Source organism: Chinchilla lanigera, unplaced genomic scaffold, assembly GCF_000276665.1.
Source record: "Chinchilla lanigera isolate Chin_1 unplaced genomic scaffold, ChiLan1.0 scaffold00128, whole genome shotgun sequence".
NCBI lineage: Eukaryota > Metazoa > Chordata > Mammalia > Rodentia > Chinchillidae > Chinchilla > Chinchilla lanigera.
In genome coordinates, this window is record NW_004955529.1 from 3,831,709 (window position 1) to 3,859,385 (window position 27,677).

Below are 27,677 nucleotides of genomic sequence, written 5' to 3' on the forward strand. Positions count from 1 at the left end.
ACAGAACACCCTGATACCAGGCCTCACCACTCCACCATCCACCACATCCCCTTTTTTCCCTTTATCCTTGCTTCCTGGTTCTATCAACGAAAAGCCACAGAAGCTTCAGTTCAGGGCTGTCATTCCAGACTTTCTCATGCAGAGGGGTCTCAGTTAATGGCAGCCCCTCTGAGCCCTGTTGGAGTATGGATTAGACATTGACTCACAGTAGTATTTGTGTGATCTCATATTTTGCACTGTACCACAGTCATAAACTGTGACAAATTTCCATATGTTTCTATGCTCGCCAAAGTTCTTGTCATTGATTTCTAGTTTTAGTACCTCACAGGACTAGAGAAAACAGTCCGAAAATTCCTATGAAACTAGAAGAGAGCCAGAATACCTGTCTCAGTTACTTTTCTCTCATTGCTGAGACAAAATACCTGACACCCAAATTAAGGAAGAAAAGGTTTATTTAGCTTACAGTTTGTGGAGATTTCAGTCCATACTTGGCTGGTTCCAAGGCAGAGTGGCACATGGCAGAGGGCAACAGTTCATGGAGGTGGAAGATAGCAAAAACAGCAAGAGCAAAAGGGAAGAGTGGCAGCAAGCAGCCTCTTTCTCTCCCTCACATATGCAAAACTACCTGCCCCAGGGCGGGTGCAGCACTCACACCCATAATCCCAGCATTAGACCATGGATGGATCATAAACTCTAGAAGCCCACCCCTATGACTGCATGAGGCTTTGTGGGGGACATGTGGACAAAAGCTGTAACAATACAAAAAGCAATTCTGGGCAAGAAATTCAAGGTAGGGGGCATCAAAATCACTGAAGTTATACAACAAAGCTACTATGATTAGAACAGAATAATACTGGCAAAATACAGGCCTGACCACCAGTGGAACAGAATAAAAGATACAGAAACTACTCCAAGCTCCTTCAGCTACCTTATGCTTCACCAAGGGGCTAAACACCTTCACTGGAGGAAAGATTGCCTCTTTCTTAGTGCTGGGGAAACTTGCTTTACACATGCTGAAAATTGAACTTAGATGCGTATCTCTCACCATGCACTATGCTGAAGCAGGAATGAAATGAACCTCTCAACATGAAAACAAAAACTGCAGGCAGGTAGAATATGTAAAACTCGAGATGACATAGGTGTCTGCAAAGACTTTGGAAACAAAACCCAAATGCACAGGAAATACTACGAAGAGTGAACAACTGCGATCACATCAAATTTAAACTTCTGCACAGCAAAACAACTACCAACAGAGTGAAGACAAAATCCATAAAATGGGAAAATATATTTACCAGCTATTGTGCAGAGAAAGGACTAATATCTAGAACATATAAAGAACTAAAAAAAAATCAGATCTTCCCCAAAATGTAAAGACCCAGTCCAAAAATGGACATCTGAAATTAATAGACATTTCTCAGATGAAGAAGGACAAACAGCACAAAAATATATAAAAAACATTTGACATCACTGGTCATTCAAGAAATGCCAATTAAAACAACACTGAGATTCCATCTCACTCCAGAATGAATATCCATCATCAAGAAATCAATAGCAAATGCTGGTGAGGCTATGGAGAAAAAGGAACACTTCTCCACTGTTGGGGGAGTGTAGACTGGTGCAACCACTTTGGAAATCAGTGTGGACATTCCTCCAAAATCTAAAACTAAAGGTTCCATTTGACCCAGGTATTTTCTTTCTTAATATCTCCAAAAGATTTTTTTTTTTTTTTTTTTTTTTTTTCTCCAGTACCGGGAACCGAACTCACAACCTTGCGCTTGCCAGGCAGGCGCTTTTGCCGCTGAGCTAAATCCCCAGCCCCTCTCTCCAAAAGATTTTAAAGCATCACACCTCAATGATCTACTTACACCCATGTTTATAACAGCAAAATTTGAGGTAGCTTAATCTTGGAAACAGTCCAAATGCCCATCAAAGATGAATAGATAAAGATGCGGGTTTCTAACATAAAAGAGTACTACTCTGCCATAAAGCAGGATAAATGAGATATTTCATGGTAAATGGATGCACCTCGAGACCCCAATTTTAAGTGAAATAAATTGGACACTCATGTTTGAAGATCACATTGTTTCTCTTGTATGATAAAACCCAAGTGGTAAATAAGGAGCATACAGAGGACAGATATTAGAAATAGGAAAAAAAATGTTCAAATGGAAAGGGGAGCAAGGAAGAGGAAGGCAAAAGGGAAGGAAGGGAAAAGGGAAAAAGGAGAGTAAAAGAAAAAATGGAAATAAAAGTTCTATAAATAGGGAGGGAAAAAGGGTTTGAAGGGAGGAGAGGGGAACAGGAAAAAAAGAAGAATTGAGACATATTCTGCACAAGTACAAATTCCCTATAATGAATTTCATCATTATGCATGACTAATATGTATTAAAAATGAAGAAAGTTTAAGATTAAAAAAATTTTAATTAAAAAAGAAAGAAATCAAGCGGCATTGTCATGTAGAAATTTTACTCTGAAAGTACTAGCTTCCCAAGCTAAGTCAATTTGTTGACAAAATTTTTAAGCTAAGTAATTATATTGGCACAAGTAATTTCTGTGTAGTTGTATGATTCAGGGATCTAGATTGTGGTTGCCTTTTGTATATACTCCACATCTTAAATTGTAAAGGCTGCATATAATTTTTTCTGTATGATATTGCACAATATAGCTCTTTTTTATCAAGCCAGCAAAATCTCTCCAGCATGTCTAGCAAGACTCAGTTTCTTTCTATCTCTCTCTGTCTCTGTCTCTGTTTCTCTCTCTCTGTCTTTGTTTCTTTCTCTCTCCCTACATTATCTGTTTTATACTTATCTGTATGATCTGTTCATTTGAATTTATATTGTCTTATAAGGCATTTAATCTTCTTTTACTATCTGAATAGTAAATTTGGAAGGTATCTCTTGACTCCCACCTATTAGTTATATAGCAATCCATTATTATATCCTATTTTCTTCTCAAATTTAAAATTAATGTTATTTTCACTATGTCACATTATAAGATTATTCTTTTGTCCATGACTCCATTCTTGTTTAATATTATTTCTATCAAAATTCCAATTTCAGTATAATAAATATGTATTAACATTTGCCAACATTTGTCTATTGATTTATAAGTTACACAAAGCTCATCTTCTAAAGGATTACTCAGGAAGAGCTCATATGGGCAGGGCTTGATGTGTCCTCATTCCTAATATGTGAATAACCACCTGATATTTTATGTCTCAAGTTATTTTATAATACTGCTCTTTGGTTACCTTTGGTTACCTTTCACTTTCAGTGAAAGTGTTCTCTTTCACTGAAAAATAAGTTTCTGGAAAGACTGGGTTGTATGTGCCTTTAATTGCAATCTCAGCTGATAATACTCTTAGGTTCAAAGATGTATGGAAATATTTAGTCCATTAATAACACAGTCCAATGACTGTTTTCAAATTTATATCATAGCCCATAATATAATTTTCTACTGATCACAATAATTTTTTTGTAATGTAGTTTCAGCAATAGACCAAACCAGATATTGTGCATTTCCCTCTTATATGAATTGTACTTATTTCAAGGAATAGTTCATACTTCCCGTATTTGTGGTTTCATTCTAGTAAAAGAAAAAAAGACTATCTGATTATGTATATTCTTTGTACTACTTCTTTTAACATAAAACTTATGTGCCATGAGACTTATCCTTTTAAAATGGTTTTAGTTTAGTTATAAAATTGTGCATCCATTGCCACAGTGAAATTTTGAGGAAAGGATGTTGGAGGTTTAATCCAGGGCTTTGTGTATTCTAAGTCACTTACCACTGAGCTACACCTATTTCTTATATTACAATTTAGAATATTTTTATAAACCCCAAAAGAAATCTTGTAGCTATTTGGCTTAACTTTCTATTTCACTTCAATGACCCAGCCTGTGGTAGTCACTAATTTATTTTATGTTCTTATAGATTTGCCTATTGGGGGCATTTCACATAAGTGACATTATATATGGTACTGTGTGAAACTTTGGGACTAGCAAAAGCCTGCAAATTGGTAGATGATTATAAATGTTCATTCATATGGTAGCATAAATTGTTGTACTTTGTTGTCTCTTATTACCAAATAAAATTCACTAAATGTACATAGTGCATTTTAATCATCCATTTATCATTGACAGACACTTGGGTTGTTTTTGTTTTCCAGGTATTATAAATAGGATTGCTGTGAGCATTAACACAAAAATTTTTATGTGCACAGTTTTTTAAAAATTTCTATTGGGTAAATAGCAGAGAATAGAATTGTTGGATCATACAGCATTTAGTAATTTGAGAAATTGCCAAATTATTTTTAAAAGGCCTATACCAGATTATATCAGCAGGAGCAGTGTTTGTAAGTTCTAGTGTTCTGCACCAAGCATTGTATTTTCCATCTTTCTGGCTATAGCTTACCAAAAAGTGGGTATGAAATGTGCTATGGCTTGTGTCTAGATGCCCCCCCCCCCGCCTCGCTTGCGAGACTCACGTGGTCACAGGTATGGCTTTTTGGAGGTGGGTGGATTTGGGTTGTGTGAGGCTGGAATCAAGGATGAGATACGTTGACTAATTCATGGTGCAGTGGTAGAATAAACGCTGCCCCCACCGGGTGTGAGTGCTACGTGCCCCAAGGATGGGTAGCCTGAATAGGATATAAGGCAGAGGAAGAGGGTCACTGCTTGTTGCTTGCTTGCTGCCTTCTTCCTGCCCTGTTTTGCCATGGACTATTTGTCTTCTGTGATGCCCCTCTGCCATGCCATTCTGCCTTGGAGACAGCCAACTATGTACTGAAATTTCAACAACCTGTGAGCCAAATTAACCTTTCTTCCTCTAAATATGGGTGTCAGGTATTATGTCTCGGCAACAAAGAAAGTAGCTAAGACAAAATGTTATCTCTCTGTGGTTTAGATTTTCCTTTCCTGACTAGGTAATGTTGTAGAATTTTTTTCATGCACTATTGGTCATTTGTACAGCTCTGTTGTAGAACTATGTGTTCAGATTCCTCACCTATCCTTAATTAGTATTCTTTATATTATTGAATTTTAAGTGTTGTTCACACATTCTAGATAAAAGTTCCTTTTGTTATGTTCTTTGGAATTTTTAATCTCAGAAATAATTGTCTAAGTTAAGGTCATGAAGATTTACTATTCGCAATACTTCATATAATTGTTCTGTTGCACTGTATATAATTTTGATATTTGGAATGTCTAAAAGTGTTATTTCATTAAGGAATTTTACCAGTAGTTTGTTCTGTGTAAAAATACTTAGTAGCTAGATTTATGCAGTTCTTAGCAATAACATATTTTCTTTTCTACTATGATAAGCAAAAACATGAATGATACCCCACTTTTTTGGTCTCTTCTCCACATTTACAGAACAAAATAAATTTTATTCTATAAAACATTTGCCTATACTTACTTTAGAAAATTTGAGATAGCTTACCAGGCTTGCAACTATGAACATAGCACAAAATGTTCAAGTAATTGTGCTATGTGAACATAGCACAAAATGTTCAAGTAATTCAATCCATTATTCCATGATTCTAATAATCCTAGAGATTTGGAATACATAGATCACTGGTTCAAAAAATGTAATTTTAGATATTTAACATTGCAGTTTATCCTCTCATTTTTCTTTCCCTTTTAGCTACTTATGCAAAGTTTTCGTATTCCTAGTTTCATTCATCTAAGCACATATTGATCAATAAACTATATTTGCAGTATGTTTTTCATTTTAAAGAGATGAAGATGAATAGATATAAAATAAAACAGTTTCAAATCAGGCTAATAGGAAAGTTACAATAATTGATACATTGTGCATTGTTACCTTCATAGTAGTTACTCAGAGTACCAGACATAGACTTGAAATAATGTCCAGGCAACATTAGCACAGATCTTTCTTTTCAATCAGCTAAGAAACTAGGTGTATATCTATCTTAACTACCTTCTATATGTACTTTTTTCACTTTTCTCTTCCTTCCTTTTCCCTTTCCTCTATCAGTTTCTCTATTCTTTTGAATAGTTTCTTCCCAATTTACAATATCTATTATAACTTTTGCATTTTATTTACTTGTTCAGCTACTTACACTAGTGAGACAATGTCATGTACACACATATGGATCTGATTTATTTCACTTATGTGTATGGTCTCAAGTTGCATTCATTTACCTCCAGTTTATCCTTCTTTATGGCTGAGTAGTATTCCATTATAAAAAAAATCTTCACATCTTTTTTATCCATTCCTTGATTCCTGGGCATTTGGGTTGTTTCCAGTATTTAGCTATTACAAATTGTGCTGCTATAAACATAGGTGAACATATATCACTATGCTGTGATGTTTTTAATACTTCTGGGAAGATGACCAGAAGGGGAATATCTGGCTCAAGTGGGACCTCTAATCCTTTACTATAAAGAAAAAAAACCCAAAGCCAGTATTCCAAAACTATATGATAAGAGTGTAGCAATGGTTAATATATTGTGTATTATTATCTTTCAATTAGTTACTCAGAGTAAAAGATATCAGCAGTTAATTATCCAAAATGTATTAGCACAGACCTTTCCTTTCAATGAAGTAAGAGCAATTAGTAGTATAACTATCTTAACTATCTTTTGTACATATACTTTTTCTTTTGCTTTTCTTTTCTTTCTGTTTTCCATTCCCCCAAGCCAATTTATCTTTCCTTTTGAAGTTTCTTCCCATTTTATAATATCTATTGTACATTTTGAATCTTATTCACTATTGCAGGTTTTCACACTAGGGAGACTATATGATGTTTACTCACTTGCATCTGTTTTATTTCACTGATGTGTGTGGTCTCAAGTTGCATCCATTTATCTATAAAAGTCTCTAGTTTACCCTTCTTTATGGCTGAAAAGTACTGAATTATATAAAAAGACCACATCTTTTTATCTTTTTCTCAGGTGATGGGTATTTGGATTGTTTCCAAGATCTAGCTATTACAAACTGTGCTGATATAAACATGGCTGCACATATATCACTATGGTACAATGTTTTTAATTCTTCTGGGAAGACATCCAGAAGGGGAATAACTGTGTTCAATGGGACCTCTGATCCTAGATTTTTGAAGAATCTCCTCACTGATTTCCACAGAGGTTGTACCAGTCTGCATATCCACCAACAGTGAAAAAAGATTCCTTTCTTCCCACACCCCTTCCAGTAATTGTTATTGGTTGATTTCTTGCTAATAGCCATTTTTTTCTTGAGGATAAATGGAATCACAGCATCGTTTTAATTTGCATCTCTCAAATGATCAGTGATGTCGAACATTTCTTCATATATGTATTTGCTGTTTATATTTCTTCACCTGAGAAGTGTTTATTAATCTCAGATACCCATTTTTGGATAGGGATGTTTGATTTTTTTCAGTTCCTTATATGTTCTTCATAGTAATCTTTTATTTGAGGAATAGCTGGCAAATACTGTGGGTTGTTTCTTCACTCTGTTGGTGATTTCTCCTGCTGTGCAAAAGCTTTTTAATAAGATGCGATCCTAGTTGTTGGTTCTTTGTGATAGTTCCTATGCAATTAGAGTTTTATCCATAAAGTCTTTGCTTGCACCAATATCTTCAAGAGTTTTACCTATTCTATCTTCCAGCAGATTTAGTGTTTATGCTTTAATATTTAGATCTTTGATCCATTTTGATTCAGTTTTTGAATTAGTTTTTGGAATAGTTATAATTGATCTTCTGGATTTCTGCAGGGTCCAATGTGACTTTACTCTTTTCATTCCTAATTGCATGGATTTGAGTTTTTTCTTTCCTTTCTTTGATAAGGTTGGCTAAGGGTTTGTTGATTTTATTTAACCTTTCAGAGAACCAACTCTTTGATTCGTTGATTCTTTATATTGTTTTTTAGTTTCCAATGCATAAATTTCTGCTCTGATCATTATAATTTCCTCCCTCAGATAAGCTTTTGGCTTAGAGTGCTCTTCCTTTTCTAAAAGTTTGAGGTTCAGTATTAAATTGTTCGTCTGTACTTGCTCTATTTTCCTAATATGGGCATTCATTGCTATAAATTTCCCTCTTAGTACTGTTTTCACTGTTTCCCATAAGATCTGGTATGTTGTATTGTTGTTATCACTTAATTGCTGAAACTATCTAATTTCTTTAATTTCATTTGTGATGCATTAATTGTTCATGAGGGTGCTATTTATGTGCCACGTGTTTATAAAGTTGTTGGGGTTTCTTTTGCCATTGATTTCCAGTTTCATTGCACTACAGTTCGATAATATATGTGAGATAATTTCAATTCCTTTGCATTTACTTAAGCAGGTTCTATGAGCTAGTATGTTGTGTATTTTGTAGAACATCCTGTGTGCAGCTGAGAAGAATGTGTATTCTGATGTTGTGGGTGGAACACTCTGTAGATATCTACTAAGTCCATTTGTTCAAGGATTTTATTTAGTTCTAATATTTCATTGTTGATTTTTGTCTAGTTGATCAGCCTTTTTGTGAGAGTGGGGTATTGAGATCCCCCAATACAACCATATTAGTGCTTATTTGATTTTTCATGCCTGTTAATATTTGTTTTCCATAGTTGGTTACACTGTTGTTTGTTCCATGTATATTTATGATTGTTACCTCTTCCTCTTGGATTGTTGCCTTTACAAGGATGTAGTGATCTTCTTTATTTCTCTTAGTTAGCCTTGGCTTGAAATTGACTTTATCTGCACATAGAATAGCTACTTCTGATTTTTTCTGGGTTCCTGTCACATGGAGTATTGTTTTCCATCCTTTGACTTTCAGTCTATGAATTTCTTTCTGAATTCAATGTGTTTCCTGCATGTAGCATATTATTGGATCTTGCTACTTGATCCATCCTGCCAGCCTGTGTCTTTTGATTGATGAATTGAGGCCATTGACATTGATGGTTACAACTGATATGCATTGAGTTATCCTTGTTATGTTACTTTCCTGTTTTTAACTCCCCCTCTTCTTTCCCTTCCTCTGTTTAATTGTTTTCCTTGCCTTGCAGATTCCTTCTGTTGGGGTTTATGAGGTTGTAGTCATTGTTATCTCTTTCTAGGATGCCCTTCAAAATATTTTGACCACTGGTTTGGTAGTCATAAATTTCCTCAGATGTTCTTTGTCTTGGAAGTATCTTACTTCTCCATTGGTTTTGAAAGATAGTTTTATGGGGTACATCAATCTGTGTTGAAGGCTATTTTCCCTTTATAGCTTGGAATGCTTCACTTCAAGCTCTCCTTGACTTGAGGATTTGTACTGAGAAATCAGCTGTAATTCTTATGGGCATTCCTCGATAGGTGATTTATTTCTTTTCCCTAACAGCTTTTAAGATTCTATTCTTATGTTGAATTTCTGGAATCTTGACTATGATATGCCTGGCTGTAGATATTTTTGATCATGGCTAATTGGAGTTCAATTTTCTGTATTGGGGAAGTTTTCTGCATGACATTTGTGAACAGTTTTTTTTTTTAACATCATTTGTGCTATCTCCTGGTTTTTCATTGACTCCAATGAATCTTAACTTCTTTTTTGCATCATATAGCAGCTGCTGTACTGATTTTTCATGGTCCTCTGCTATTTTTAAGAAGTCTTTCTTTTCACGATTGCTAACTACAAGCGTGTCTTCTATATCTGAGATCCTGTCTTCACATTGGCTTAAACTGCTGTGAATTCTTTCAATAAAATTTTTATTCTCCTGGATGTCTGCTTGAATCTGCTTTATGGACTGCATTTCTTTCCTATGCTGAGCATTCATGGCATCCATAATCTTCTTAAGCTACTCTTTTTTCTCTGTATCTTCTCTAGATTCACTAAGTATGATTTTCATTGTGGACACTATCTCTGCAGTTATCTGAGAAATTATTTCTGCTTTGATTTTTTTCTAGAGTCTCATTCAATTGCTTTGTTGTTACCACTTCTGAAAGGCCAGGTGGGTGGTTTTTGGATTTTCCCACATCGCTGTCCCCTGGATTTGCTTTTGGTGAACTGGAAGTCTGGGGTTGCATCTTGTTTAAGTGTCTTTTCATTTTCTTTTCTTAATTTAATTCCTGGGGTGATGTTTGTAAATTTTTCATGGTGGGTAGGTTTATTGCTAGTATCTAGAATCTGTAGCAAATGATTACTTCTCCTACTTATCTTCAGGTGTAGCTGGTTTTTTGTTTTTGAGTCTCCTACTTCTTTATTTTTGGGGGGATGAAAAGTTGTTGCCTGTTTGGCTTAGCCCCTGGTTCTTTGGCTCTGTGTCACATTTTCTGTGAACCTTAGTGAATCACATTCTTGGAATACCAGGAAGAATAGCTATTCAGAACAATTATGGTGCTTTTGGCTATAGCGGTACCAGTGACAATAGCATAAAACATAGCCTAGAAAACCACAAACTGAGCTAACCACTAATTTACCACCTTTAACAGTATGAACTAGATTTGTAGTTATAAAACAAAATCTAAAACAAACCAGAAAATTGTATGCAGTATACAAGTTCTTAATATGTTAATTTTGCCCTCAGGGATTAAAATTTAAAATGGGTTAGGGAAAAAATAGAGAAGTGGAACAAGAAGAAGAGAGTATTAGTAAGGCTGGAGGACAGAGGTGGCACACACTAACTTTGGGAAACTAGTATAGATGACTGGAGGGAAAGAGAGAAGGAAGAGCTAAAAAGAACAGAAGAGGACCACAACAACAAGAAGGCTAGACACCATGTTTGCACTCATACAAAAGCAAATTCAAACAATGTGGGCAAAAGAAACATCAAGAGAAAACAAAACAAAAAAACTTACAACAACAAACAAAAAACAAGAGAGAGAGAGAGAGGTCCACTTCCAGGTTTGTCTCTGCTGTCACTGGAAGACAATGTGTGGAGACAGAGTCCTGATCTGTACTGGTTTATCCCAGCAAGCCAGCAGTAGCTCTTTGGCAGCACAGTGAATAATCTCAGCGAGCCTGCACTTTCCGGTGGCCTGCAGCTGTCAGTGCACCTTCCAAGGGCCTGAGCCCAGCTGGGAGCCACTAGATGGAGCAAGCAGCGGGTCTGAGTTCTGAGCTCAGCCAGCCCCTCTCCAAAATGGTTCCTGGCCAATCATTCTCTCTGTGAGATGACTGAACCCTTAGCTCTCACCACCAGCCACTGCAGTCCTTCATGTGTGTTGCTCCGGCCCACGGCTGTGTCACTCCATGGAGGCCTTTGAGGTCACCATTATTCATTGTGTGTCCACAGGTTCGGATGGCTCCTCTGGTGCAGTGTGACCTGTCTCAAGGAGAAGGCACTGTTGGGTACCTCCTTCTACTTCACTGAAGTTTCTCTCTTCACTCTGTATATGGGCTTCAATTTGCACATCAGTTCCTTTCAGGTCCTGCCTAAAAGCATATGAGATGTTAGGGGGACATCTAGATATAAACCATAATAGTGGTCAACTCTACAAAGATAGTAGTTGAAATGATGAAGGGAGAAATGTTTATACAGACTGAATAAATTTAAAAAAGTAAAGGGCCATGGAAGAGACTACAGTATTCATTCATCCCTTCTACAATAACAGAAGCAATGATTTTTTTCAGGGCACATTGTTGTAAAGAATACAGACAATTTGCTCTTAAGAGTGGCCTTGTAACTAGGCTCTTGCAAACAGAATCTAAGCAGATGCAATAGCTCTTGCATTTCTGAGGAATATGCATTTTGTGGGGGATATAATCTTGTATCCCTTTTCTCCTTCATGCTGATTAAAATGCATATGTAATGGAAGTAATTCAAGAAGTCATGCTGAAGCAGGAAATGAAAATATATGTTAAAAATTCCTGTACAGTAGGATACTAAGGGGCTAGATTCTAAAAAATCATGAAGCCTCCATATCAGCCCTGGACTGTCTCTGTTTACATAATAAGGAAATAAGCAACACATTTTTATGGATATATAGGATTTCTGTTACTTATAGCTAAATCAATGATGAATTAGTGAGTGGAAAATGAATCCCCCAGAGAGACTGCAACAGGAACTGGTTTGAATTCATTGAGAGAAAATAGAAAATAGTCATCATAGAGAGGAAAAGAATGAACTGCCTGGGGTCTGCTAGATTGATCCATGATGTAGGGATTTTTCAGGAGGTTAAATGAAACCATTTCAAAGAAATTAGATAGTTAAATTTATTGACAACAAAGGTGTTAAATAGACATGCCATGAAATCTGTGCTGGTTAGAAAATGAGACCAGAGGTGTTTGTGGAGAGAAAATGAATGATGTGTTGTAGCTTTAAAATATATGTATATATAAGGTCTTTGATATCCTTCCCTTTAAAGTTAGGGAACTCTTTCCCTCAACATGAGTATGAGTTTTACTTAGTGACTCATGAATGGAAAAGTGTAATTTAATTGACAGTGTGACATTCAAGATTGGGATTTAAAAGGCATGCAGCTGCTTTTCTCTTTATCTTATATCACCTATTTGGAAAGTTAACTGTTATGTCATGAGGACATGCAAGCAACCTTATGGAGAAATTCACATGGCAAGTACCTGAGATCTCCTCTTAATATCTTCACGAGTGAACTATCTTGCAAGTGAATCTTATAGCTGTATTCAATCTTTCTGATAAACACAGTTCTAAGCAATATTTTCTGTACCGTCTCATCAGAGAACAAGAATTAAAATTATCAAGCCAAGTAACCTCTGAATTCCTGACTCAAGAACTTAGAAATAATGAAAGTTCCTTTTTTTCCACTGATAAATTTGGGGTAAATTACTGTGTGGAGAAAGATAGCTAGTACAGATATTGAGGCCCAGATATTGACGATTTTCAATAGGTCAAAGAAAAGACATTGGTCCAAGCACTTAAAAGGTAATAATTGAGGTTAGAGGAGAAAATGTATGAATCTAAAATTTCAGAAGTAATTAGTGCTCCTAATGATAACAAAGTCAAGAATATGACCTCTGTTCTAGATGGTGAAGTAGAGCTGGACTAAAGGTCATGACATGAAGATGTCATATATCCAAAATAATATTGAAGACAGCCACTGTTACCAAATATCATCAGATAAGACCCATAATAGAATCTTACAATGTTAAGTCTAGAAATGTATGTCATGTCAAGTCAGAAATGATATATCGTTTTAAGTCATTGAGTCCATCTAATTAGAACTGATTAGTTTCTAAGGTGGTACAAGTAATATACATATTAGAACTAGTAGAGATACTGTTCAGAAGCTTCCTTACATAAAAACAGATGAATGCTAAAATCCAGTAGTGGTATCCAGAAATCTACATTTTATCAAAATTTTCAGGTGATTTCATGTACATGAATTTTCATCACTTCTAGTTCAAATCTTTTATTTCATAAGAATCCTATTTAAAGATCAAGATTTTATTTTGATTCTAATATTTTCCTTTGTACAAAGCTGCTCTTTATGCCCCAAGGCAATCAGTATGAATTGGTAAATACACAACAAAGTCATGTAATATTTAAGGATAAATGACCTTTAAAAAGAAAACCCAAATTCTTTATATATGCTTCTGGTTCCTATTCAACTCTTTTAGCACTGTGTATCTCACTTACGATGCAAGAAGTTTGTTCCCACATGTCGAAATTTATATTTCTTGTTTCCTCTGCCTGGAATACACAGGTATTTGTGTGAGTGGACCCTCTGCTATTCAGGCCTTAGATCAAATGTCTGTTCCTGGAAGAAATTCTTTGTTTCCCAATCTAAAGTGACTCTTATCCCAACCCAGTCACCTTCAATAATATTTATCAGTATTTACAATAATCTTGTTTATTTGTTTTTTTGTACAAAAACTTATAGTTAGCTTCTACCACGTCAGGAATTGTGTTTCTTTCATTTCTTGCTTCATGCCTAACATGTAGAACAATGCCAGGCAGTAGTAGTGCATCATGAGCAGGGATGGAATTAGTCAGACATGAGTGTAGGCAACAAGGAAACTGATTATCGGTAGAGAATTTTAAAACAGTGACAAAGTAAAATTCTGCAAAATCACTATGCTTTGGCAATTTTGTCAAATGTCAGTGATAAGATATTTCATCCTTCCCTTAGAAGGCATTTTTGTTTAAACTTTAACTTTTTTTCATTGCTGTTGAATTTTAATAGTATATATATTTGTAACCATCTACCATTTTATGTGACCACTTGAAGTGATTTTCGTTTAACATTTAAAATAGTGAAATAGAGTGCAAATAGAGATGCAATATTTCTTTTTGAAAATTGAACTTTAATTTATACATGAAAAATGTTACTGAATTTGGATTTTTGTGGCATGAAATTTTTAATAAGGTTTTAGACAGAAAAAAATTTGGAAAAAGCACAGTGAAAAACTAAGCTTTAAATTATTCTTTGAGGGGCTGGGGATTTAGCTCAGTGGCACAGGGCCTGCCTGGCAAGGACAAGGTAGTGAGTTCTATTCCGGTACCGGGGGAAAAAAACCAAAAACCAAAAACAAACAAACAAACAAAAAAAATTATTCTTTGAGGTTTGGATTATAAAATTGTGAATAAAGTCATTCATTAAGCAGTAGCATAACATAAGAAAATGGATATTTAGATTTTTAAAGGATGAAATTTTAAGGAACAACAGCAGGATTAGTGAAAAAAGATGTTTGTCTGACTACTAGAAATCAAAAAAGCAGTACCCGGCTTTCTTGATGATTTAAACCGAACACTGGACAATTATTCCAAAGCATGGACAATTGATGTAAAATTTTCATTCAGCCATTTTTAGATTTTTTTTTCCCGGTACCAGGAATTGAACTCATGACCTCATGCTTGCCAGGCAGGGGCTGTGCCACTGAGCTAAATCCCCAGCCCCCATTTTTAGATTCTTAAAGAACAAAATTTCTTAAATTGTTAGCAACTATGATAGAAATTTATAATTTTCTGAAGGTAATTTGATTGAAATTTTCAATTGCAAGAAATTTGAATTCCCTTATATATGACTCTGAAGAAAAAAAGACATGGGTAGTATTTTAATATTTAGATTTTGGATTTTTATGAATATATCCTAACATTAATTGGAAGTTTAGGACTTTTTCTATTGACATATCGTTACTTAATGAGAAGGAAACGTCACTGATATTAAAATTAATAAAAAATATTCATCAATCAATTATGAACAAAGATAATGATAAATTTACTTAAACCATTTATTGAATATTCAGAAGTATTAAATTTTGACATGGCATTGACATATTCAAATATTCATTTCAAAAAAGAAACTATAATATTCATTATTTTAGTAGACTAACGTGTAGATTTTTTTCTTTAAAAATGCATTAGTGTTGGGCTGGGGATGTAGCTCAGCTGTATAAACACTTGCCTGACAAGCCTGAGATCATGAGTTCGATTCCCAGTATCAAAAATGAAATGCATTGGTGTAATCTTTAAAAATTATCACTATTTTCCTCTATTCTTTGTGTTGTACTATTTATTTTTATTTATATTGTATTTAATATACATATCTATGTATATGTATCTATATATATGATTACAAGTAAAAGAAAATTGTCACTCAGTTTTTTGTAGCCTCTATTATTATTTATTTTAATTTTTTTTTATTATGTTGGCTTTTTGAGACAAGGTCTTGCTATGTATTGCAGGCTGGCCTTGAACTCACTATAAAACTCACAGCAATCTTCCTGCCTCACTCTCCAGAGTTCTGGGATTATAGGTATGTATACCATGCCTGGCTAGTTTTATTTCATTATTATTTCTTCAAATAATTTTGTAGATAAAGTTGGGGGACAAGCAGGAAAAGGTAAGGGTCTTAGTGGGGTTTCTGGCAAATCCTGACTGGAACGAGTTAAAGCCCTGATAAAGAAAGCATTTAAGAGAAGTGGGAAAAACCGAAAAACAAGCTTTGGCTAGCACCCCGATTTGCTCCTCTCCACCTCCAGTAAGATACAAAATGGGGAGAGGGCTATATTACAGAAAACTTAGTATATAAAATATATATACATATATATGCATATATATATATTCTCTCACCATGTTAGTACACTAAAAGGTACCTGTATCCCTTTAATAATTGCTAACTTGGATTTGAATGTAAGGCTCTGCCATAAATTTCAGAGATAAACACCTTGGCAGACCAACAAAGACCAAAAGGAGTTTTCTCAGGAATTTGGATGTAAGCAGTGGAGACAGTCAGTGGCCAAAGGGGTCTCAGAGTCCAAAATAGCCAATCAAATTATAACAACTGTCAAGGGGTTGGGTCACTTTCTTCCCATATACTATAAGGGAAAGAAAGACCCTAGAGCAGCTGGGTTCCCTACCTTACTCCAACAATGTAGCTATTTCCTCATTTCTCTCCTCTTTCCAAAAAAGTGATTTTGTTTCTCTTTTTAAGCTCATATCTCTAAATTTTATTGGTGTAAATTTTATGAAGCTCAGAGAGATAAAATCTATTCTCACTCCAGACACAACAGTTTTGTAATACAGAGAGGATTCTATTAAAAAAGATCTGCTTTGAGCATCAAATGTGGAATGTGCTTCACTAATACCTGGTATATAATTGCATTTAATAAATATCTGTTGAATGAATAAACAAATGAATATAGAAAATGTTGATGGACATATTTTGAACTTTTTTTTTCAGAATTATTCACAGGAGGTCTTGCCCTTATTGAGAATATTGTGTTACCTTTAATATATTTTTCTGACAGCACCAAATTTATATTTTTAAAATGTAATTTGAATGGAGTTACATTTTTGCTCAAAATCCTCTAATGACTTTCCATCGTATTCGGAACAAAATCCCAAGTCCTTATAGTAACACAAATAGCCCCTATGTAATGTGTTTTTTCACTACCTCTGAATTGTTCCATTTCATTTAATTTTCTTTTTATTAGTACAGGTTTGCGGTAAATCATGATTATATTCATCGTGGGGAGTTGGTTCATGTACATGTATTAATTCTGTTTTCATCCTCTCCTCATCCTCTCCCTCTCCTCCTTAAGAAATCCAAAGTATAAAGAGCAAATTAAAAGATAGATAATAAGAAACAGGGAGTTAGATCTTCTGCAAAAGTGAATTTAAATCATTCTAGCCATTGACTAAAGGGAATTTAAATTTATCTGCTGTTCTTTCTTCATGGAACACTCTTTCCTAAAGTTCTTAAAATCACCTTATCAGGGTCTTTACAAAACAAACTCCTCACCCATGGTTTTATTGTCTTTTATAGCATATGGCCCTTTGTAATATTTGTCTCTGTTTTTCTCCTGGAGCCATAAACTGTATGAGAAAAGCAGTACGTTTTGTTCCGTACGCTGAACAACTGTCTGGCACAGAGTTGGTTCTAAGTGACGGTTTTAGAACGAATAAATGAATTTGCCCATGTAGGGCAGAAGTAACACGTTCTTGTGACTGCGTGGTTATTTTTAAAAAGATTTGGACTCGGGTTTTAATTTCTTATGTAGACAAATCACGTACGCCTGAGAACAAAAACAATGAAAAGTTGCACCCAAGGAAACAACTTTAAATTAAACTTTGTAGAATATTGTGAAAGGATTTATCCAGGACGGACGGGTAAATCAAAAGGGTAAAACAAAACATTTTCGCGGAACACAGACTAGCTGACCGCAGCACACACCAAAAAGACCGCAGGAGGGCGGAAAGAGGGCAAGAGCCGGGAGCTTAAGGGGGTGGGGCTACCGTGAGAGAAGTAAAGCACTGTTTTGTCCCTCTGCGCTCTCCGTAAGAAAATTTGGTCGGAGAGGGTCAAAGAGATGGCGCCCTTTAGAGTAAGTGGAAACAAACTTCTTAGTGTCTTTGGGGTTTTGTTGTTGTTGTTTTGGTGCCCTTAACGTTCAGTAACTGTAGAATGGATCCTCCTATCTTTTCAAAGCAGCACCGTAGCAAGCGGAGGGTGGACGCGTGGTTGTAAGAAAGTTGAAATCATTAACCTCTGAAGCGTCAAGATACCTCCCAATCCTCTTTACAGTTAAGCCAGCCTGGAACGCTGCTCTCTCCTCAGCCCCCTGTGGTTGACCGTTCATGCAGTAACTAGATACTAATCGGGGAAGTTCTGTGGTGAAAATGGCCGTCCAGGAAATGAGCCGTGTAACAAAGACAAAAGGATCCTTGGCATTTGTCTCGGTGTACAGGGCACAGCTTCTGACCCTATGGGAGGATTTTGTTCGAACATTTGTGGTGAAACAGATCAGGATAGAGATGTCCGGAATCTCTGCTGGTTTATACTTAAATGTTGCTACACTCAGCGTTCGAGTAACCTGCACCTTTTGAATTTTATAAGGAAAAATTATGCTTTTACTTAGGAATCCGTGTACCGGAAGTGACTCAGTTGGCTACTTGCTGCAGTTCCCTAAGTAGATTTCAGTAAGAAGAGTCTCTTTACGTAGAGCATTTTTAGTGTAAAATGTTTTGTTAGACTTGGAGGACGTACAAATGTGCACAGTTCAGTTCAGCCAAAGTTGATCTTAAGTAGGTTCAGTATCCGCCTTGATTCCCCCTTTTCACTTCATTTGTGTAGTTCCAATGCTCACATTTTTATCTTAATTATTACAGCACCCTTCTAACTGGACTCTAGCGCTAGCTTGCCTCTCATGGAATCCATTTTCCCATAAGCTGTCCAAGTACTTATACCAAAATGTAAATCTGATTTTGCTCGTCCTTTACTTAAAAGCATTTATCTGTACTGCATTATCTTTCCCCAGGGATCAGATTAGCAATTCTACCACAACTTGCCTTGACTGTAGCTTCACCTCCTATCATTCAGGAACGTTGCTCGGTACTGAATTACTTGCTTTCACCCCTCCATGCCTTTTTACCAGATCTTTCTATTGTGCCTGAAGTGCCCTTTCCCATCCTTATCTAGTTACTTTCTACTCATAGTTTATTCGTTTAACAGATATTTATATAGAGCTTCGCCATTGGCCAAGCACAAAATACCTTTAAAAGAGACTGCTGCTGACTGCAGTGGGCTAATTTAAATACTGTAACTCTAGCTCGCAGAGAACTCCGGGCATACACTTAGGAAAGTATTTCTTACACTGCGAATGTTATATAGTGTACTTTTACCATACTAAAAAGCTCTTTGAGCTTTTACCATCCTTAAAAGCTCCTTGAGTAATTATAACATGTTAATCTTTGTATCCTTAATAGCTAGACTTATGCTGGGAGCTCAAGCATTCTACATGAATAAATAAGTGCTCAGAAATGAGGCTAAAAGAGATTAAATTTTATGTAGCAAATAATACAACAGACTGTGATTCAGAAGAAGGGAAGTGCCTTACATCAAGAGGCGTTCAAAAGAGAAAAGGCTCACCCCCCTGTTTTGAAGAGAAGAAAAGCTTGCTGAGCAGGTGCAGACAAAAGAAATGGTCAGTTTTTAAATGCAAATTAGAATAGCATGTTATCAGTGAAGCCTACCGGAGAGAGTTGAAGTCTTTTTCTTTTTTAAGTACTGGGGATTGAACCCATTATGCCTACCCATTTTAGGATGGCAACCCGTAGAACCTACATCCCCTCTCCCTAGCCCTTTATTTTTTGAGAAGTCGTGATTTGATCATTAAGGGTGTATTGTAGCCAGCCACTATATATATATATATTTTTTTTGGAGACAAAAGGGTCTCACTATGCAGTTCATGCTGGTCTTGAGCTCACTTTGTAGCCTAGGCTGGTCTCAAACTCACAACGATCTTCCTGCCTCAGCCTCCCTAGTGCTGGGATTACAGGCCTGTGCCTCCATGCCCAGCCCAGCCACTGTATTAAAACGCTTTATAGATGTTAGTTCACTTATAATGAAGATAACTGCATGTGGCAGATGTTACTGTACAGCTGAAAACTGAAGTTTAGAGAAGTCAAATTGACCAATGTCACAATGCTAATAAAATCTGAAGTGGTATAAAGAAGCATAAGTAGAGTAATAATGATCCTGGATTGTAAGAGGCTAAAGACAGGGTAAGAGATGGAGAACCAGCATTCATTTAGCTCCTACTTTGGCTATGTGTTCTACTATATTATCTTTAGTTTAGACCCCTTGATGGCTTTAATGTATGGGTAGTATTTTACAGGTTTAGAAGACTGAGGTGTAGAAGAAATTCTTGTTTGGGGTCAGCTGCTAGTGGGAGAGCTGGACTCAATCACAGGTATATTTGACTGGAAAATCTTTACACTGTTCCCTGCTTCCTTGGGAAGGGAGGTATATTTTTCTTTAGAGAAGTTTAGTGGTGAAAGGAGGGGAAAAAGTCTTGGGATGGGGTAGCAAATTGCAGAAAAGATGTCTTTTAATTTTAAAAAAAAAGGGGACTTGAGCAGATTTAAAGACAAGGGAAAATGTACCAAGAGCTAGTACTGGGGAAAGATACTAGTAATCGCAGCTATTCTGTGTTATTGAGCATTTACTATGAGTTAAGTACTTCTGTACATGCTTTTTATGAATTTCCTCATTTATTTTTCACAGTGGCACTATAAGTAGGTCGTATTACTAATCACCTCTTTATAGGTAAGGAAGCCAACACCAAGAAAGGTTGAGTTACTTGCCCAAAGACACATAATAGTAAATGGTAGAGCTAGATTTGAAGTCACACGGTCTGAGCCCAGGTTCTGGACTTTGAACCACAGAACCGGGACTCTTAACTCGTATCATAAGCAGGTGGTAAAATCGAAAGGACAAGTGGAGGGATTATCTTTGGTAAAAAGGAAACACACTTGAGTTTAGAGGCCAGAGTTGCTGGGTGGAAGATGAAAAAGGTAGAGAGAGTTTGAAGAACAGAAGAGGGATACTGAGGGAGCTCACATTGGATGCTTGTATTCTCAGCATAATGTCATCTGCTTAGTGAGGAAACCAGAATGTGGCTTTAGAAGTTTAAGAAAGAAAAAGGGTTAGAGAAGGGCATTGTAGGAACTTCAGTAAGGCATCATTAGACATTAAATAAAATAAATGATGAAAAACGAGTGCCCAGCTGACGTTATATTTACCACTGTCACTTTCAGCAGTGCTTACAGCCTGAAAGAGGAGGAGTCAGTGTAGGTGTCTCTGTGCTGAGTATTGGTGAGGTGGGAATGATAAGAGGATATAAGGAATTTATGCAAATAGTTGTTCACACTGGATAAGGAGACAAATTAAAGAGAATGGAATTGATGGCCTAGGGTACTAGGAGACTGTCAGGCATAGTGAGAAAGAAGAGAAAGTTTCAAGAGATTGGGAAAGCTGAAAGGGTATTCAGTTTTAATTGGAAATTTATAAGCGTTAGAATCTTAGAGGTGAAATAATTTCTAATGGTTACAGGGTAATGTGTAAGGTAGTTACAGGAGAAATTGCTAAGATTGGTCTGGGGGTGTAGGTTGGTCGTGGAACTCTTTCCTAGTATCTCAGTATGGTGAGGGAGCGAGAGAGAAAAAAGAAGAGAAAGGGGAGAGAGGAAGAGGGGGGAGAGAGAGAGAGACATGTACACACACACACACACACACACACACACACACACACACACACACATATTCCTGGAGCTCTTGGGGCACTTAAGGAAGCATCTGTGAGGTCAAGGTATCTAAAGTGCATTTCTGTTTTAAATTTGAAGTCCCAGAGTTTACTACAAGAAGTAAGAGAGAGAGACAATGTTGAAGGTTGGCAGATGACTGAAAATAGTTAATACACATCTTAAAATATAAGAACTTGTTGAGCAAATGTGATGGTGACGCACTGGAGTGCACTGGAGAGCAGGGATTGTGATGATCTCTCCTCCTCTCTTAATCAGGGAAAATGACAAGAGGACTTACTTTCATTTAAAAAGAATAGGAGAAGTGTAGTAGTGTCAAACATAAGTCACATTTCATTATTGCCAGGGATTTAGAGTGAGTCCAAGGAAAATTTGGATCTTGAAAGGTAATTTGTTCATAACAGAATACCTCATATGAAAATGTGGCTACCATTTATCAAGCCCTTCTCATAATTCAGGCATTGTGTTAAACTATCCATGCACATTATTTCATTTAATTCTCACAACGGTCTCTGAGGTAGGTAATTTTATTACCACAAAGAATAGAAGAGGGATACTGAGGGGGTGTACCAGTAAGGAAATAAAAGATGCAGTGGAAGTAATTGTAGCCACAGAAAATCTTGCTCAGTTTTTGATTTTAGCTATTAACAAGTTATGGGTGGGGATAAATTCAGTGGGTATCCATGGCATTGGTAGTTACCTGGCTCTCTGGGATTATGTTTTCTTTCCATCCTTCTTCCCCAAGTTTTATGTGTAATTAGTAAATAAAACTTTATGATCTTAAGGTATGAAAGGTGATACTTTTATGTACATACATTTTGTGAAATGATTATCTCAGTCAAGTTGGTTTACAGGTATCACATGGCTATGCTGTATAGTAGACTTACTCATTTTATAGTTGAAGGTTTGTATACAGTACTTTGGGATTTTTTGTTTTGTTTCGTTTGTTTTTTGAGACAGGGTCTCACAGTGTAGTCAGGCTTTTCTTGAACTCACTATGTAGGCCAGGCTGGCCTTGAACTCTCAGTGATCCTCCTGTCTCAGCCTTCTGAGCACTAGGATTACAGCTGTCTTCCCCCATGCTGGGCAGTTTGTAGCCTTTGACCAGCATCTCCCCGCAGCTCTGTAACTATCATGCTACTATGTTTCTATGAGTTCAACTACTTTAGATTTCACATATAAGTAAAATTATATGGTTTTTGTTTTTCTCTGTATGATTTATTTCACTTAGCATAATACCCTCAAGGTTCAGCTATGTTGTCAAAAACGGCAGGATTTCCTTCTTTCTATGGGTGAATTATATTTTGGGTTGTGCGTGCGTGTGTGTGTGTGTGTGTGTGTGTATGTGTGTGTATGTGTGTGTTTGTATACACCACAGTTTCATTATCCATCCATCTCTGATACTTAGTTTTTTTTTTTTCTGTACCTTGGCTATTGTCAATAATACTACCATTAACCTAGGAGTTCAGATATTTTTGAGTGTTGCTGATTTTATTTGCTTTAGGTGTATTGGGATTGCTGGGTCAAGTGATAATTCTATTTTTAACTTTTTGAGGAGTCTGTATACTGTTTTCCACAATGGCTATACCAACTTATATTCCCATTAGTAGTATGCAAGAATTCCTTTTTCTTCACAAATTTAGCATTTCTAGTAACAGCTCTTTTCTCATGTGTAAAGTGATATCTTGTGGTTTTGACATGTATTTTCATAATTATTAGTGATGCAGAACATTTTTGCACGTACTAGCTGGCCATTTCTATGTCTTCCTTGGAAAAATGCCAGTTAAGTACTTTGACCATTTTTTAATTATTTTTCTTGTTTGCTTACTATTGATCTATGTGGGTTCCTTATGCACTTTGGATCTTAACTTTTTATTAGAAAAATTGTTTGGAAATTATTATTTTTTTTAATTTGGAAATTGTTTTTCAGGTAACACAGATATTAATTTCTTTGAGGTCACTTACAAGTTAGTGTGTTCTTTTGGTGGTATCATATTTGCTTGCATTTTTATCTTTCTGATGGTCTTTCTTGGATGTGTGTATATTTGAATGAGCCCTCATGTTTTCTAGCCTTTACAAACTGGATTTAGTAGGGACTTTCATCTGCGCACTGTACCAGCTGGATGAAGTCCAGTATCTCTGGTTATGGGAAGCGTTCAGTGTGTGGCCTTTGTATACCTGTGTCAGGAGAAGTCAGTGCCATTAAATAGTACAGGGGTCGTGACAGCCAGTGTTGGAGTTGTCTGTGGTAAATTTATTGGCTGAGGCCACTGGCAGTGTTGGTGGTACTGTCTGCTGGGTATCTCCTGTTGTTCTTTTCTCCCGTGGAGCGATGTTTTAGCTGAAGGGATCCCTCTTGGCACTAGTAGTGTACTGACACTCTTGCATGATGCTGGGATCAGGGTACAGGTGCAACACTGAGTGACTGCTATGGTTTGAATATTGTTGTCCTCCACCAGATATAGGTTAGAACCTAATTTGATAGTAGTAAGAGGTGGAACCACTGCAGAAGGCATGGACTCATGATGGCTCTGCTTTATTGAATGTGATTAATACCCTTATAAAAGAGGTTGAAGGGAGTTCCCTTGCTCTTTCTGCTTTGTAAAACACTGTAAGAAGAGACCATCTTTGAAGCAGAGAGCAAGCCTCCAAATCTGCTAGAGCCTCCAACCTCCAGAACGATGAGGAATAAATTTCTATTGCTTATAAATTACCCAGCCTAAAGTATTTCGTTATAATGACATAGGAAAATATAACTCTCAACCTGTTACAAGTTCGTGGGTAGTCTCACAACATCAAGGAGTGAAATCACAAACCAAGGGAGGAAGTTAGGAGAGTTTCATCGGAAATAAATAGAAGGAGACTAGCCCCTGGGTTTCCAGGAGGGGTCTTAGCAGGGCACTGAGGCCCTTTGTCAGGAGCAATCAGCAAAATCACAGTGGAGGTACAATGTGGGACAAATTAAAATCAACCTATAGGATTACAGGTATAGTCACTTAGCTAATATTGATCCACCAGGAAAATAAGTCACATAGCAAGAGTACTTGGAAAGATCAAAGGAATTCTTGAAAAGGGAGGGGAGTGTGGGTCCAAACTTTCTGGTCAACCCTGTATGCCTCTGATGCCTATTTGGGCCCACTGACCCAGGTCGTGAGTGCTAGTTACAGTATAAACTCAAGTTGCTGTTTATCTCTAGGGAGGCTTGCAGGCCTTGTTATTGCTTTCCCATCCTGAGGCCTGGTTCTCTTCAGATTTGCCTCCAGCCACAACTCTGATGTCTGTATTTTTTCATACTGACTTCCTTAATGGCCCAGTTTCTTTCTAACTATATATTAATTTCTGTGTAACTTAGCTGCCTATAATAATACTACCTCAGACGTACTAAGACTGTCTCAGTAATGCCTGTGCTTGTGGTGCAGGTGTTCCTAGCAGCAGTAGCTCTATAAATTTGTGTTTAGTAGGGTGTATGGAACTGCCACAGCAACCGGGCACCAATGACTAAGACATAGGTTTGCGTAGCGAATAAAAAAACCCAAAAAAGCAAAAAAGTAAAACAAAAACAAAACAACATTAACCAATATAAACAATACACAATTTGAAAAGAAGATGATAGGAAATTAATGATGGTTGTTATATTACATACTGTTATTTCAAAGTAGTTGCTCAAACTGATATGAAGACAACAATATGTAATATAACAACCACTGTTGAATTCCTATCATCTTGTCTAGTGAAACTCTGTATTGTCTCTAATGTTTTTCTTTAAATTATTATTTTCTTATTCTCTTTAATGGTTTGATTAATCTTCCCTTCTTATATCTGGTAATCGGAGCAACTTCGTTGAAGATAACAATATGTAATATAACAACCACTGTTAATCCCTATCATTTGGTTTGAAATTCCGTATCATTTTTAATGTCCTTGCTTTCTTTGTATTTTGCTATTGTTCTTTTTCTTTTTTTACTATTCTCTTTAAAATAAAAAAAAAGGGGCTGGGGATTTAGCTCAGCGGCACAGCGCCTGCCTAGCAAGCTCAAGGTCATGAGTTCAATTCCTGGTACTGGAAAAAAACTAAAAAAATAAAAAATTAAAATAAAATAAAATAAAATAAAAACAAAGTAGTTGCTCAGGTTACCAGATATATGCAAGATTGCAAGATATACACAAGGTATGCAAGATTGATCAAACATTAACTGATAAGATTAAACATTAACTGTTCCTTTAAATAAACCAATAGAAATTAGTAATACAGTTATTTTAGCTATCGTGTGTGTATGTATATATGTATGTACATATGTTTTTTCCTTCCTTCTTTTGTCCTTATATATTTCTTTATATAAAAACTTTAGCTTTTTGAAATACACAGTACATTATTGCTGTCTATGCTCACTCTATGAGAGCACACTGGAACTTTTTTTCATTGTTTATTTAATTTTATTCATTCCTAATAATGACAAAAGTAACATCTATAAGACATATAATATTTTATATACTTTTCCAAGCATTTTACATCGTTGAAATCACTCAGTCCTCACAAAACTCCTAAATGACTGTTACAATAATTTTTGAAATATATAGATGAGAAGTCAAATACTTTAAAGGTTTGTTTGTCCATGCCACACATACAGGGAGTAGGAGGACAGAAAGGACTTGAAAAAGCACTCAGATGCTCAAGGGTGTTTCAGAATCCTGTTTCTTGGCCAGAGGGCGATTAGAATCAAACTGCTTGGGAAGAAATACTGTCCTCATACTGGAACATTTTTGTGCATGGGAAAATCAATATTTTTTATTATCTTCATATTATCAGTTATCCACAAGTTAATTTTATGATTTAATGCACTAGCAATTAAAATGCAAACAGGATTTTTTTTGGCAACATGAAAAAATATAAATTTTATCTAGAAAATAAACCTGTGGGAGTAGCCAGAAAAATTCAAGTGGGAGGAGCAAGGTTGAGAGGAGGTGGGAACATTTATTGCAACCTGTGGTAATGAGTAGATTTGGTGTTTAGAGAAGAAAGGACAGAGAAAGAACAGACAAACAATGTAAAGTAGGCCAAAATGCACACAGTTTTTCTTTACAAGGTTTATTTGTTAATAACAGAGTAGCATGTCCATATCAAAATCAACATCAGGTGACTCAAATATTTAAACATAGAAATTAACACTAGTAATCTAATACAGTGATTAAGTTAAACAGTTTTGGAGTGAGGAAGGTCAGTTTTTTCTAAGCATAGCATGAAACCTGGACATCGTGGGGGAGAAGATTAATGAAAGTGACTTCATACCAATAATTACACTTATTGTGTTGCAAAATCCCTCTCAAGTGCCAAACAACAAACAGGTAAAAACTATTTTCTACAAATTCCGTAAAGAGCTCTCTTGCTTTACCTGCAAAGATCATTTGGAAATCAGTGAGAAAAAGGTCATTCCAGCTTTCAAATGAAAGGAAAAACAGGAGTAGGGAATTTAGTTCATAGAAAAAATAGAAGTGATCAATATCTATGTATGATGCATGTCTTTCCCATGGAAAGAAATGTTAATCAAAACCAAGTTTGTGATATGTTATTTTTCTTTACAGATTGAAAAAATAGGAAACTTTGATATTATTGTGTTTTTTTTTTTTTGTACCAGAAATCAAACTCAGGACCCTGCACTTGCCAGGCAGGTGCTATGCCACTGAGCTATATCCTGGCCTGAAACTTTGATGTTATTGAACATACCAAAGATAGAATTTCATTCCGTATGACATAGATGTTTTATTTTTTTTCTCACTTTTTTTTTAGTATATTTTGCAGTACATAATGATTACAATCACTGTAGGGTGCATGTACATAACACATTTCTGTTCCTTTCTTTTCCCCTCTCTCCACCCTCTTTTATTTTTCTAGCATCAGGATCATTTATCTCATAAGACCTTATAAAAACAATTATCATATATATATATATGGAAAACCAGACTAATAGGCCATAGAACATATACAATATGAAAGACAAATGTACTAAGTCATGGTACACTTTTAGATACATTGTCCACATTGGATTATAATGCCTTTTGTTTTCTGTTTTTCCTGTTATCTGTATTTTATTTCCCTCCCCCTCTCCCTCTCTCTCTCTCTCTCTCTCTCTCTGTATATATATGTATATATATATGTAGTTTTTCATATAAGGGAAACCATGTGATATTTAGACTTATGTGTCTGAGTTAACGCTATGGTCTTGAGATATATCCATTTGCTACAAATGACTCATGT

At 36.0% G+C, this 27,677-nt stretch overlaps 1 protein-coding gene across 1 annotated transcript in view; it reads left to right on the top strand.

The window, feature by feature from the left end:
• The first annotated feature begins 17,617 nt into the window (after positions 1-17,617).
• The window catches only part of Apool (apolipoprotein O-like), an 80,263-nt gene continuing 70,203 nt past the window's right edge, over positions 17,618-27,677 (top strand). The window contains exon 1 of the mRNA XM_005410081.2: positions 17,618-17,707. Coding sequence (XP_005410138.1) covers positions 17,693-17,707 — 15 coding nt within the window. The 5' untranslated portion in view covers positions 17,618-17,692. The remainder of the gene's footprint in view (positions 17,708-27,677) is intronic.